This window comes from Rhinolophus hipposideros (assembly GCF_964194185.1).
Source record: "Rhinolophus hipposideros genome assembly, chromosome: 16".
Classification (NCBI taxonomy): domain Eukaryota; kingdom Metazoa; phylum Chordata; class Mammalia; order Chiroptera; family Rhinolophidae; genus Rhinolophus; species Rhinolophus hipposideros.
In genome coordinates this window covers 49,203,795-49,219,380 of record NC_138062.1, presented here as the reverse complement: position 1 = coordinate 49,219,380, position 15,586 = coordinate 49,203,795, and the positions used below count along the sequence as shown (strand labels likewise).

The following is a 15,586-nucleotide window of genomic DNA, read 5'->3' as shown; positions in this document are numbered from 1 at the left end:
ACTTGAAAACCAAAGAAAAACTGGGCCAAGACCATTCAGCTCAGAGAATAAATACAAGTCCTCTCTATACACATGAAACTGTGATCAAACTAAGTGATGTTTAAAGAAATACAACTTAAAACAGCACCACTCCGCTCACCAGATCAACAAAGATGAAAAGAAGTGGTTTCCCAGCGGGACGTGGGAACTGTAAGGCGGAAAGGAAGACGAGCATACCCCAGAGAGGGAAACTTGGCTCTATCTACGACCACGTAACAGGCACACACGCTCACTCAGGGACGCGCTTTCTGGGAACATTCTTGCAGAGACGGTCAGTTCTGCTCTGATGCCTGTTTTGAACATGCAAATCTTTTGAGCTGGATACACGTACTAGGGAACGATCTGAGCACAGTGCAGACGTTGCGATGGCTTCCGTGGGGGAAACCCCGGACGAGTGCAGGACATGGCACTGGGCTGACCAGAGGGGAGCACGAACACACTCCCCACCTCACCTGGCAATATCTGTTAAGAACCACTGCCCAGGCGGTAGGAGGTGACTACCACTGCTCCCATTTCAAGAAACCTCCTCCCAGTACCTCCCCGGGGCCCCCAGGCTGCAACCTTCCCCCGTCCACACGTGAACCTGAGGTCTTCCCAAGGTTAAGTGCCAGAGGTGCTGTAGTAGTCATGTCACGATCAGCCATCTCACATGTGTATGACAGTGCTACCACTATAGTAGGTGCCTATCTTTTTTCAGTGGGGCACTCAGTTTCCCAGTGTTGTGCCCTGACCCTGTTTTCCCATTGACTCATGCACATTTGCAGAGCAAGGTCACTTGTAGGAATGTCACGTGTCACATCAGGCCAGAACTGGCTGTGCTCATCAGAGCACACATATGCACAAAGTTGGAAAATAGGGACCAGCTGCCCACGGTAGACCCGGGGCCCGCACTGTGCAGGAATCGAACTCAGGTAACAATGTTTAACCCACGGGTCAGCATTACAACCATTACACCACCGTTACAACCATTTTACAGATTAGAAGCTGGGGTTCAGGGCAGTGAGGGAAAGGGCTCTGAGGGTGCAGGTGGTAGAACTAAGGTCTGACCCGAGGCCCAACAGAGACCGAAACACAGTAACACGTGGTCAAATTTACCTCGAGCTGCTGGCTTGGGGCCTCACTGTGTCTTCCAAATTCAAGACAATATTCTAAAATCAGGATAATTCACACAAAAAATTCCCACTTCTAGCCTGAGGTCGCCACGAAGCTTGTTTGAAATGCAGATGGTGGGCCAGACCTGAGGAGTTGCAACTCTGGCGGGGGGGGGGGGGTCCAGGCACCTGGATTTCCACCCAACACTCAGTGGGCTCTGGTTGGAGGACGCTGAGCTGTCCCTTCTCCCAGGAGTCTTCTCTGAATAAGTCTGTGGCCAACTGCGATGACCTTGGATAAGTAAGTCTCACTTCTCTGCTTCAATTCCCATCAACAGAACAGACACCTCCCAGCCTTCGCTCTCAAGAGCCTTCCAGCCCCATGGTGACCTCTTGGACTCTGGGAAGGACCCATAAGCCCCTACGATCCCAAACATCATCCTTCCACACAGATCAGATGTTACAGCTACCACTCATCTGTGAGAAGCAAGAAGCTCTCACTGCTGTGCAAGCACCACATACACGTACACGCTCGGTTTGAGTCCGCTGGGGCCATATATGTTGACAACACCAACGGCAAGTTTGTTGCAACAAAACAGCACCACTGGGTTTACAGGGAGCAAATGCTATCTATCAACCTAATATTAAACGTTAATGCTAAAGGGAATTCCACTTCTTTATTTCACTTATCAAGGTTGTACAGCAAGTTTCTTTTTTAAAAGTGGGTCCTGCTTATGACCAAAAGGGTGAACTGTGAATGAAAAGCAGGAGTTCTAATGAAAGTAACCTCTCAGGGTGATCTGATCATAACTGCCTCACGGGGCAGGTCATGATTGGGTGGTCACGCCCCAGGCCTAAAACTTCTTTAGTGAAAGGTTGAAGCCAATCCTGTCCATTGTTCTTATGCTTCTATGGTTAACACACCTTTGAAATGCCAGAAGTAATACCCCTTGAAAAGGGTGTTGCCCCCCAAGGGAGCACATAACCTTGTTAACTATCCTGTCATCCGATCCCTGCCTCGCTTTCTCCAGTCTTCGTGACACCCCCTCAATTTCAAATGCATAAAAGAAGCTGCAAAACTTATCTTCCGAGCAGTTGAGATCTTGCTCCCACACGTGTTATCGGTTTAGCTCAAATAAACTCTTACCAAAAAATTTAAAAGAATGAATGAATGAATAAAAGTAGGTTCTGCTGCTTAGAAAAATAAAAGGCATGGGAAACTCTGTGTAGGGAAGATGATGACATTCAAGCTCCTTGAATGACACAGATGTTCCTCGCCACTGGACTGCCAGCACTTCCTGTCAAGTCCCTTGAAACTAGCTCTGACCCCTGGGCCTTTGCACAGGCCATTCCTAACACCCAAAGTCTACTCTTTACCTGTACTTGTCTGCCTTATGGTTCTGACCCATTTGTCAAGATTCGACCTGAATATCCTCTTCCTGACCTCCCAGGGGGTTGGCAACCGTTAACCCTGACATACTTCTACATACTTCTGTTCTTTTCCACCCCAGTCATCTGTAAGTTTCTCCTACTTCTAAACTGAACTCGGAAGCAGCAGCAATCATTCATCTCTGCCACTCCAGTACCTGGAACAGGGTCCAGTTGTAATCAGTAGAAATAAAAGATTTATTTATTAGAAATAAAGGAAGGATATTTCCTATTTAGATTGAGTTCTAAATCGTAATGAAGTCATCTTGTAAAAAGCGTCCCCTTAGGATCTTTTTAAATCCCTGCGATGTGTGTTTTCTAGCACTTCTTGGGCGTAGCGGTGCCTCAAGGAGTAAATTAAAATCAAAACTCAACGGAACTCCTGTTGGATCTGTATATCATGTTCACAGCAGCCAAAATGTGAAAGTAACCCAAGTGTTCATCAACGGATGAATGGATACACAAAACGCGGTCCATCCACACCATGGAATATTATTCAGCCATAAAAAGGAAGGGAATTCTGACACCTGCTACAACACGAATGAACCTCGAGGACATTATCCTAAATGAAATAAGCCAGACACAAAAGGACAAATACTGTGTGATCCCACCTATGTGAGGTCTCTAGAGGAGTCAGATTCACAGAGACAGAAAGTAAAATGGTGGGTGCCAGGGGCTGAGGGGAGGTGGGGGAGTTAGTGTTTAATGGGGACAGAGTTTCAATTTTGCAAGATGAGAAAGAGCTCTGGAGATGGATGGAGGTGACGCTTGGACAACAATGTGAATGTATTTAATGCCACTGAACTCTACACTTAACAATGGTTAAAATGGTAAGTTTTCTGTTACATAACCTTTATCACAGTTAAAACAATTAATGCAACAGAAAAGCTTATCAGACTTTTACAGGATTCCATGAACGCAGACAAGAAAATCCTAATGCTTCCCATGCACCTGACATCGAATGACGATGGCACGATCGGCCACAGAGAAGTATGACCTGAGGCTTCTTACCTGGTAAGTGTGCAGTATCTCCAGGAAAGACCTGTAGATCTCAGGGTGGTCCAGAAAGCGGGTCTTAATCTTGTTCACGTAGCTGATGGCGTTGTTGAACTCCACGGAATCCGACTCCAAGGGCACCTGGGGTCTGTCCTCCTTGCAGAGCAGCTGTGGCTTGAAGTTCTCGGCACAGTCGCCGTGGCTGTGTGCATTCTCCTGCCGACAACACGACAGTCAGTGGCTCTAAGCCTGACACCAGGAACAGGCTGTGACTGACGCCAGAGCCACTGTTCGTACAAGAACAGGCAAAACCCAGCACAGAGCCAAGGGTTTCAATTAGATGCAGAGAAAGGTTACTTCTGGGGGCCTGGAGGGAGGGATGAGGGGGTGGCACAGAACAGGCTCCTGGGCGAGTCTCATGAACTCCCCTCTGCCTGATCTTTCCCAATCGATGTACAGAACATGAAGGCCTGATAAACACTTTACTCTTTGAAAAATTAGCCTTAGGAAAAATGTATCAAGTATGGATTGTTTAATCCTTTTCAGAGTGAATTTTGGGCTCTTTATAAAAGAAGTCTTCCCACACCTGCTGCCAGCCCATTTCAGCAAGATTGTTTTCAGGTATAAAAGCACCTGCTCTCAGCAGGTGTAAAACTGAGACCCTGCAGGTGAGGAAGGGAGGGCACCATCCAGCCTGCCGGGGTCTGTGGGACTTTGAGTGCTAAGCCCAGGGCAAGTCACCTGAGAGAAAAGAGACGAGCCCTGACCAGTCAGCAAGCACGCCATCTATTTGTGTACTTTTCCATCAGTGCAAATGAAAATAAAAAGACAGACACCCCCCCCCCCCATCTCCTGGGCACTCATAATCCTAATTTGTGGTGGACAGGACTACTCCCCGAAGGAGGTTGATGTCTGTTTCGAAACTGGAATTTTTCATGTGGGTTTGATGACGGCTTCCCTCTGCAACTGACCATGGCTGGGCCATCAGGAGGACCCTCAGCATCCTTCAGGTCCCAGCACACAGGGGCTGGTCCTCGAGCAGCCTTCCAGAACCATCGTGTGGCAAACCAAAATGACCTCGTCTCCCAGCGCTCTGAGCCTCTTCCTTGCTGTTTTACTCCGTGGCTCGTAAAAGCTTCCTACATGTAACACACTGTCATTATTTTGTTGTCTGTCCCCCCTGACTGGATGGCAAACACCATGAGGGTAGAGATTCTGTTGTGTTCACAGGTGTCTCCCCAGTGCCTGCAACAGAGCTTGGAATAGAGCAGGCTTCCTCCACTGCTGGGGATGATCAGATGAATGGATGAAGGGACAAACTGAGTCTACCATTTCGTTTCCATCGTCCCGGTGTTTCCATCGCCCAGATGCCGGCACTCCACCTACACCAGCTGCTGATCAGAAGGCTCCAGTGCGATGGGGACTGCTGGGCATAGCAGCCACATCTGGGTGGGTATACTAGTCTGCTCAGGCCGTTACGACAAAATACCCGACAAGATCAAGTTATTTCCTCATGGTTCTGGAGGCTGGAAGTCCAAGATCAAGGTGCTGGCAGGGTTGGTTTTTCCTAAAGACTCTTGGCTTGCAGAGGGCCGCCTTCTCACGGTGTCCTCACATAACCATCCACCTGTGTGCACACATTCCTGGGTCTCTGTGTGCGTCCAGATTTCCTCTTCTTCAAGGAGCCCAGTCAGACTAGATCAGGAGGCCACCCTAAGGGCCTTATTTTACCTTAATCACCTCTGTAAAGACCCTATCTCCAAATACAGTCACATTCTAATGTGCTGAAGGTTAGGACTCAATGGAAGACCCTGAGGGGGACACAAGTCAACCCGTCACAGTGAGTGCTGTGGCAACTCTAGCCAGTCTGAGCTGAGGAGGGCAGAGACATAAGACTAGAGCAGTCACATTCTAGACACCATTTCTCCCTGGCAGTGGAATTCCACTCTGAGACACTCTGGGGATGTGCTTGCCGATTCCCTCAGGCTGGAAAGAGCTAGAAGGAGCAGGGGGAGGAAGGAGCCTTGGGGCCACGGTTGGCTTTAAAGGAGGCTATGTGCACACAGGAAGCTCCCAACCACTCTGAGGCGGCCTTTTTAGGCACCACATGCCCCTGACAACCCTCTAGAGGGTCACTATGACGAGATAGAACCCTCCGCTAGAGACCAGGGCTCCACACAGTGGGCCAGACAGTAACATGGCAGACTCTATGGCAAACAGTCTGGTGGTTCTTTAACAAATTAAACATAGTTACCATGTGACCCAGCAATTTCACTCCCAGGCATCCACCCAAAAGAACTGAAAACAGGTGTTCTGCCAAATCCTTGTACACGCATATTCATAGCAGCGCTAGTCACAATCGCCAAATGGTGGAAACACCCCAAGTGTCCATCAGCTGATGAATGGATGAAAAAACTGTGGGCCATCCACACAGGGGAATATTACTCAGCCATAAAAAGGAATGACACTGTGATTCATGGAAGCTCTGATACAACATGGATGAACCTCAAAAACATCATGCTGAGTGAAGGAAGCCAGACACAATAAGTTATATAGTGTATGATTCCATTTCCATGAAATGACCATAACAGGCAAATCCATAGAGACAGAAAGTGGATTAGTGATTGTCAGGAGAATTGGGAGGTACACTTTCTTTTTGGGGTGATAGAAATGTTTGGATTGGTAGCAACTGTACAATATTGTACACATACTAAAAACCACTGAATTGGACACTTTAAAATAGTTACAATGATGACTTTTGTTATGTGAATACTACCACAATTTAAAAAAACTTATGCAATCTCTGGAAAATGCAAAAACCACCAACCATACACACACAAGCTGGCTTTGGCCCACAGGCCATAGTTAGCCAAATCTCTGCTCTGAACCTTCTAGAACAATCCAGTCTTTTCTCTTCCTCGGCCTGCCCTGCTCCAGGCACAGTTAGAAATGCCCCCTAAACACTTATAAGCCAACCCTCAGGCCGGACTTGTCCATCTGAGTGTCCGCACACAGCCCCGCCTGGATATTGAAGAGACTCCTCGTCAAACAGCACGTTCCGAACACAGAGCAGGAGGCACTACTCCTCCCCAACCTTGCTCATCTCCACAGGGGCAGCGACCTTTACCCAGCGGCTCAGGCTCATCCTGGATCACCCCGGACTTCTCACTTTCACTGACACCCCACCCCTGGTCCACATCATCGTCCACTGTCCAGATCACAGGTCCCCTGTCCCTCAGTCCACTGCTGGCACAGTAGCCAGAGTGGCCTTTCCAGAACTCTCCACTAACTCCCCATACTCCTGGCTCTCGTTCCTACCCTCTCCCCTTCTTGTCCCAACTCCACTGGCTTCCTGCCTGTTTCTCAAGCACACCCACTCGTTCCCACCTCATTTCCCCACACTAGAAAGACCCCTTCTTCCCCCCACAAGACACAGGCACAGCTCCCGCTCCCCTCAAACCCCACTCCTGATGTGTTTTGCTTGCACTGCTCAACTCCCTTGAATATTTCATATCTGTCCATCTGTACCTCACACGTCCCCATCTCGACCACGAAAGCACCCCAAGAGCTGGGACTCCCAATAAACTCCAGGCCCTGGCACAGAGAAGATATTCTCTACCTGTTCCGTGGGTGACTTGGGCACAAACTGAGAGGCGACCTGCCAGGAACTGACTGAACTTCCAAATGACCCTCCCCAGAGAGAAGACAGAAGGCCTCCCTCTGAACATAACAAGGCCACTTATCTTACGAGCTGCACCTAAAGGTTTATCTTTTTATCTCCATCCAAGCTGGCTGTTGTCCCAGCCAAGCATAAAAGGGTCAGCTCCCAGGAGGCAGGGCCTGCCCTCCATGGGCCCCACCGACATCCAGTGTCTCACCCCACAAACACGTGCCTGGCATCATCTCGAAATGAGGACACAGCTGTGACTGAGACAGACGAGGGTCCTGCCTGATCGGGAAGTCTCCCAGTTTGCCACAGAAGACAAATCAACAAGAAACAGTCGATTTATCATTTCTTTTCCTAACGTTGCTATTCTGAAATACACAAAACGGTGTGGTGTAACAACTTGGAGATGAGGTGGGGGGCTCACTGTGGAGGTCCTACAACAACCGAGGCCCAGATGACCAGCTCCAACACGGACTGACTTAGGACGCTGCGGCCCCGCCAAGCGGATGGTCTTCCCACCGAGGTCCACTGGCCACGCTTCCCACGTCACGGTACACGTCTGTCTGTCTTCCCCTTCAGACTAGTGTTCTCCACAGGGGTGATTCTGTCCCACAGGGGACACTTGGCAACATCTAGAGACATTTTTAAGTTGTCACCCTGGGGGAGGGAGTGCTACTGGTACCAGGTGGAGAGAGGGTGCTGCTCGCACCTTATAGCGCACAGGATGCCTCCACGAGAATGATCCGGCCCCAGGCGATGGGGCCAAGGCTGAGCCACCCTGCACAAAGGGCTCCCCACAGGCTGGGCGGTCCTTATTTCTATTCCTCGGCACCTAGGAGCTACGTCCTCCTTGTCTGCAGCTGACAGGGTGCACGATGTGGTGAGACATGAAAAAAATAAAGCTGTACTCCAAAATAATGACGCCAGAAAAAAACCAGTTTAAAAAAATCACCCGGGCCTTGCCATGTGGGGAGCCCTGGCTAAAGATCTCTGGCTATTGTGGCCTCTCAAAGGACCGTGGGAAGACTGGACGACATCTTGTTTGTGTCTGGCATGGAGAACGGTCGAGAAGCGGGGCTAGAAACCGTGCAGGTCCTGTGGAGACTGAAACTAAGTGGGCTGGTGTGTTCCTGAAGGCACCTCTCTGGTTAAGGAAAGGGGCCCTAGATGTGGCTCTATCAAGACGATAAGGCCCTGACAAGTGACTGTTAAGTTTTCTCACGCCTTTCCTCAGGTGAACGGAACTTCATTACTTAAGCCACCCAGGAGACAAGGCTGGTCTGGTCTGATGTCGCTTCAGCAGCCCTCCCTAAAGTGTGCAGGACAGCTAGGTCCCCCAAGGTCTGGGGGGAGGGCCCCTGCTGTGCCCCTCTCAAGGGCGGAGTAACTCAAACAATTAGGGATTAAGAAAGGCCATTTCCACACAGGGAGCACAATTCAGGCCTGGGAACGACACCCCGCATTGAGCACTTCAGGCTTACAAAGTGCTCTGCTCCACGTACGCCACTGCCCAGGAGCCTCGTTTGTCCCCCCAGCAGTGACTGTGACTGTGATGAAGGTTAATCCTGCCACGGCTTTTCTCTCTGGAGGCATGAGTCCCACGTCTGCATCCTGGGGCTCCATTGGCAAACGTGAAATGGAAGCTTTTTGAAATTCAGCAGCCGCAGGCTTCCAAGTTCCTTTTTTAAAACTGAGACGCACTCTTCCGCTTTAATAAGACAGCACACTGAATGAAGATGGAGCTTGTCTTGCATAGGCCTCTTGCTGTTCTTCCAAATCGGACTCCCTCAGTGACAGGACACTCCTTCATCAGGAGAAACATGCAAAACGCTCCCTGCAGTAGATTTTTTACTTCCCCACTAAAACCCCTAGGGTAGAGATGGAGGCGGCTGAGAGCTGGTTCACTTAGACCAGTGGTTCTCAATGAGCAGGGGGTGGGGGGGGGCAATGTTGCTCCCAGGAGACACCTGGCAACGTCTGATGACATTTTTGACGGTCTCCACTAGGTGAGGGCCTAGTGGGTAGAGTCAGAGATGCTGCTAAATATCTCCCAATGATCTGGACAACCCCCCTGCCACACACTCCGCAGCAAAGCATTATACCTTAAATGGCAACAGGGCCGAGGTAGAGAAAAAACAACGGTGACCTTATAAAAGTAAAGCTCAAATAGGCTTTCAGATTGCAGAGAGAGGAGGCAGCAAACTGTTACCGAGAGAGAAGGGACCAAGGCCACAAGCCTGAGCCAAGCCAATGATCTGGCTGGCAATTAAATTCATCACAGCAACAATAAAAATGACCATTCACACCCACAGTGCAACTGTTTCATTTTGTGGGTGGCATCAGAGTGACCACATGCCCTGTACAAGCGTGGCCTACCTTGTGCGCTCACAGGGAAGGCCTTAAACCGAAGCCTCGGCCACGGAGAATACAGTTCTCTTGACTGGACATAAAACTCTGTTAGGACATGCATGAACACATCTACTCTTGATTTAAATCCTCCAAATGCACTGATTTTGGAAGCGGAGCCTGCTTGCACAGGGTTTTGATCCATTTTGATTTGTGCTGGCTTTCCAGCAATGCCATACATGAGACGTGCTGCCCAACCTGAGGACCAGGGCGGGCCATATTAAGGCCGAGATTACTCGGACCAGTGCAGCGGCATACCTGGCTAGACAGAGGTGACTGTATGTTTAACTTGCCATTCTTGGGAATGTCGATTCTGTACCCAAGGGGAAGGAAAGCATTAAATCCAACAATGAGGTCAGGATGTTCATGGAAGAGCTGTGAGACGCGTCGGATGACTCCAGGAGTGTCAATGCTGGAACAAAGAAGAACACAAATGGGCAAAAGTGTCTCAGGGAGCCAATTATAAACGAAATCTATTTCTGATTCCCATGACAGTGCCCCGTAACCAGCTCCTCACTGGCAACAAAGCACCCTAAAATGTGACTCGGGTGATTCTGCAGACTGTGATGTACTTCGAAAGCAGCCAGACCGGGGCTCCCTGTGCCATCCTGGGGAGAACCACAGACGGATGGGGGTCTTTCTTGTGGCTGCAGTCAGGGCCAAAGCCTTCGCATCCAGCTTGTGGAAGGAAACCAGACCAACCCTGTCATATTTCCTCAGGGGAAGGCGCAGCATGGTGGGGATGTGACAGTCGAGAATCTAAGAGTCAGAGAGCCCAAGTTCTAGTCCTGTCTCTGCACCAGTCCACTCTAAGCCTCAGTGAGCCTCCTGTCAAACAAGGGCATGAGCGTGAGGTCCCCTATGGATCGCTAATTCTCCTGATTCTGTGCGTTCAAAAACAGTTAATGTGTTTTAAATGCCTTGAAAATGCCAGGTCCCTTACTAAGCATTTTATGCCCATAACTTCCTAACAGGCCTGGGACTCGGGTGAGGCAAGTGAGGCATTCACCTTGGGGACAAGATTTAAGGGGAAGAAGGTGCCAAAACATTCAACAATTAAGATACACAACATTTTAATGCAACCCTTGAAAAAAAGTAATTTTAAAAAGTCCTGGATGAACAAAATTCATTTAAAAATTAATCTTTTGCAGAAAGACAGGCTCTGACTCTGTGCTGGTCAGCCTAGCCTCTCTGGCCTCACCCCGCACCGGTCCTCCTTCCAGGAATCCCTACAACCGCTCCACAAGGAGGGGCTCTCCACTCTCCTGTTTTAGAGGAAGGAACTCAGGCTCCCGAGGTTCCACGACCTGCGCAAGGTCACCCACTGGGGGGTTCCCACCCCGCTCAGCCCGATGGCGGCCCCCCGGGGTGGGGAGGGGCCCGCCGGTACCTCTGGCTTTTGAACTCCTTCATGATCTCCAGGAAGCCGTTGTAAGTGGCAGGGTCGCTGCCGAAGCGGATTTTCACCTGGTCCAAGTAGGTGAGGGCGTCCTCCACCTGCGGGGAGGGGGAGGGTCCCGGTGGGCCGGGATCAGCGGAAGGGACGGGGGGCAGGGGTCCCTGGGGGGGAGGGGGACGGGCCGGGCCTCCCAGGGACCGGGGTGAGGGGTCGAGGGTCCCGGGCCGCGCGAACGGGAGGCCGAGGTGGGGCTGAGCGGGGCCCGGGTAGGGGGCGCGGGCCGGCGGGGGCTGGACGACCGGGTCCCCGAGGGAGGGCTGGGGCGCCACTCACGTGCACTGGCAGTTTCTCGTGGCCCCCGGAGCCCGAGCGACCCCAGCGGGCGCCGCTCAGCCCACGGCCCGCGGGGCCACCGCCACCACCAGCGTGCGCCATGTTGGAAGTCGGAGCCGCGACCCGCCCCGCCCCCGCCCCCGCCCGCGGGCCCGCGGCGCAAGCGCAGGCTCCGCCCCGGGGGCGTGGCCTGATGATGTCAGGGAGGGCGGGGCTCTTTGAGGGCCCGCTGTAGGCTCTTACCCTTAAGACTGAAGTACTACTAGGCAATGAATTCCTTACATAGTTTAGGTGGGCAAACCAAGCCCTGCCGCCTGCTTTTGTCTGGCTCCGCAAGCAAATTAAGAATGGTTTTTACATTTTGCAAACGTTTAGAAAAAAATGCAACAGAGAAGACTATTTTGTGACACGTGAAAATTCCGAAATTCCAATTTCAATGTCTGTTAAAGGTTTATTGGAACACATGCATGCCCACTATTGACCCATGGTCTCTGGCTGCTTTTGCACTACAGCAGCAGGATGAGTGGGTCAGACAGATCCTGAAGTCTGTAGAGTCTGATATATTTACTAAAAAAGTTGGTGGAGCCCTGCTTTCTCTGGGTTGATGTGACAATGGAGTATGGGCACACAGCAGCCTAAACACAGGACCCTACGCGGTAAATTCTTGCTAAATGGCTCTTGATTTAGTCCTGCTCCTTCTACCTTCACTTCCCTGGTACTGACCCATCACTTCCCCGCTGGACCTGTTCAGGAGCCATTTATCCAATTTTCCCAGCCCTGGTACTAGCAAGAACTGGAATTATTCCAAAGCAGCTTCCAAAGTCTTCCTGTTTCTTGTGAGTTGAAATCTAAGCACCTACATGCAGCATTGCAAGCCATCAGAACCTGGCTCTGACGCACCTTCCCTTGCAGAGTTTTTCACCCACCTGCCCTATCTGTGCAGAACCTTCTCCTGCCAATGCCTGCCCAGCCTGGCTGCTTCCCGGCCCCATGCATCAGCACACACCATTTCCCTTGGCAGAAGCTCTGTTCTATCTCTTTATTACCCAGAAAACACTTATGCATCCTTTAAAACAGGGGTGTCCAAACTATTTTCAACGTTTTTCACCAAGGGCCATATGCAGTAAAATACACAAACAGCTGGGCCACTCACTCGAGGTGAAGTACGTATTGCCTCACCTGGTTTTTTTTTAAGTAAACTAAATATATTTTTGGAATTTGCTGTGGGCCAATTAACAATGGATTGAGGACCACAGTTTTGACACCCCTGCTTTAAAACAACTAAACGGACCCCTCCTGTGCCCTCTTACAGTCCTTTGTCCATTATCTTTTCATGCTTCACCTCTAACACTAATCCCTGACACAGAGCCTTATCAGTGAGCATTCACCAAATGAATGAACATTCAATCAATGACCAAATGGCGTCTTTTTGTACATGAAGAGGTGCAGAAAAGCTGAGGATACATTGGCAGTTGATTTCATTATTTACCAGGCATTGTTAGGTGTCAGCAATAGAATAGTGAATAAAACTGATAAGGCTTTTGCCCTCCTAGAACTTTCGGTCTTTGAAGGCTAGGAATCAAACAATCACAAAGACAAGTGTAAATTTTCAACTATAACAGATACTTCAAAGAAAAGGTACAGGTATAACAGTAATGTTCCAGTTACAGTGGCTCTGTAACAAACCACCCCAGGAGTTAGAGACTTAGAATGACACCAACATTTATTTTGTTCTCCAATCTTCAATTTGGGCAGAAATAGCTCATCTCTGGCCCATTGGTGTCAGCTGGCTGTCTGGAAGACTGGGGCTGGAATCCTCTGAAAGTTTACTTACTCGCCTGTCTGTCGGTTGCTGCTGGCTATAGGCTGGGACCCAAGCTGGGGCTGCTGCCAGGAGCGCCTACACGAAGCCTCCTAATGCAGCCAGAGCTTCCTGACAACATGGCATCTGGGTTCCAAGCACAATCATTCTGAGAGAGGAGCCAGCAAGCCAGATGGAAGCCATATATCACCTTTTTTGATCCAGCCTCAGAAGTCACATGGAATCATTTCCATTGCAGTCTTTCCTTAGTGGCCATGACCAAATCCCTCCTAAACTGAAGAGGAGGGCAAATGGACTCCAGAAGCTGGGGTGTGGCCAGGGTCTGGAATAGCATGGGGAACAGGAAATATATTGCCATGACCATGTGGGGGAAATATCCTCTGCCACTGCAGGGACTTAACCCAGTCTAACAGGGGATGAGGAAGGCTTCTCAGAGGAAATGGCATTCTAGCTGAGTTCTGAAGGATGTGTAATATTCACTATGAAAGTCAGAGGGAACAGCTATGCAAAGGCCCAGTGATGGGAAGGCATGTGACATATTTAAACTTAAACAACAACAAAAAAAAGACCAGTGTTTTCAGATGGCATGGGAGTGTGGCAGTGGGAAGAATGTGCAGGATAAGTGTGGAGAGGCCAGAGGGGGCACAACACTTATCCTGATGGGATGAGTTAAGAATTTTGGTCTGGGCATTTCACACTCATAGAATTTGTGCATGGGTCTTATGCAAGGAGCTACTTGAGTAGCTTTGAATTTGGAAGCAAATACTCTGCAGGGAAGTGGAGGGGAGACAGGGAGGTGCAGGGAGGCTGTTTCATCACATAGGCAAAGGACAATGGTGGCTTAGACCAGGATGGGAGTGATGAAGGTGGAGAGAAGGGGGTGGAAGGTAGCAATATTTAGAAGGTAAAGCAGAGAGGATATGGTGCTGGGTGGATGTGGGGGTGAGGTGAAGGAAGCAGTGAGGATTCATGGCTCTCAGCCCAGAAAGAATTCTGCTCGGTTTCAGCACATTTCTATATAGCAGCTAAGGTGGACTGAGCCCTTTGAGGCTACCAGATGTCTGGACAGTCCTTTTCACACCAACGCTGCCTGGCAACCTCTTAGTCATTCTCCTGGAAGACCAACTGCATGTGTAGGCTTGTGGCATGCCGAAGGGTTCCTCACACAATGCCCCCTGCACCCAAGGAGGGTGATTCTATTCAAATTTTAAGGCTCACTTTTAGTTTTCCAGTCTTTTCATAGGTCTTGTATGGTCAGAGGAAGCCCTCATTCATTTGGAGGCTAGGCAACCACAACCCAATTCCAGAGTGTGTGTGTGTGTGTGTGTGTGTGTGTGTGTGTGTGTACATCCTTCAGAACTTGACTAGAATGCCACCTCCTCTAGGAAGCCTTCCTCAACCCGTTACACCGAGGTAAGTGTCCTTTGTGGCGGGGGGTATTTTCCTATAATGGTCACGGCAATATTTCCTGTCCCTGTGCTATTCCAGAATCTGTATGTGAATGTTTGTATGCATGTGACAACATGTGCACAATAGGACATGTACATTTTTCCATTCTTATTTTTATAAAGCATAAGACATTTGCTAAATTATTTTTCTTTACTATTCTCATTGTCATGCAGGGTGTCATGTGGGGTCTCTAGTCCTGCTCCCCGCATAAGAATGCAGGATATGGTGAGGCCAAAAGGAACACCCACAGAGCCATAGATAGGGGGGTCATACCACTATAGTCTCGCTGGCGGCTGGCTTGGAGACTCAGGAAGCAGGAGCCACACAATCCGCAACCCGCCATCCACTTGTTTCTGCCAACCAACCTCACTTGATAGCTGCAATCCGCCTCTCTGCAATCAGCAATCCACACTCCACCACGCCATGCCATGCCACGCCAGGACGCCACTCCAGGACACGCCTTGCTAGCTTAGCCACGGCAGTTATATCAGTGGCTAATGGCTAACCAGTAACAGCCGATGGCCAACTAGTCACAGCTGTTGACCATCTACTATCTGAGCCAGCACCTTTCCATGTGAAGCCGAGAGCCTGGAAACTGCTCTCTGGGGCTCTGTCCCCACGCTCATCTACACAGGTTAAGTTTAAAACCTGAGTTGACGATTTAGATAGACCAGCTTTGGAACACAAATTTCCTTACCACCTGTCAAATTTCACATTAAGGTAAGATTATGTAGGTTTTTTGTTGGACCGTATTTTGGTGAGGTTAAGAAGACAAGGTGGAAATATCCTCTTTTGAACTAAGTGAAGTCTTCCCAAGTGGCAAACTTTATGAGCACAATCTCTAACGTCCTGAACCATGTGTTGTGGCAGAATTCCAAGATGGACACCGAGATTCTCACCCCTGGTGTGTGCGCCCCATCTAATCCCCCATCCTGGAGTGTGAGTGGGACCTGGGA

General features: G+C 49.9%; 1 protein-coding gene across 2 annotated transcripts in view; it reads right to left on the bottom strand.

The window, feature by feature from the left end:
* The window catches only part of SIN3B (SIN3 transcription regulator family member B), a 37,333-nt gene extending 25,838 nt beyond the window's left edge, over positions 1-11,495 (bottom strand). Inside the window, exons 1-4 of one of the 2 annotated variants that reach the window (XM_081077221.1) lie at positions 11,360-11,495; positions 11,018-11,124; positions 9,886-10,039; positions 3,570-3,770 (exon numbers count right to left, since the gene is read on the bottom strand). In XM_081077221.1, coding sequence (XP_080933347.1) covers positions 3,570-3,770; positions 9,886-10,039; positions 11,018-11,124; positions 11,360-11,461 — 564 coding nt within the window. In that variant the 5' untranslated portion in view covers positions 11,462-11,495. The remainder of the gene's footprint in view (positions 1-3,569; positions 3,771-9,885; positions 10,040-11,017; positions 11,125-11,359) is intronic. The other variant, XM_081077222.1, reaches the window with a different exon arrangement.
* Positions 11,496-15,586: the final 4,091 nt, after the last annotated feature.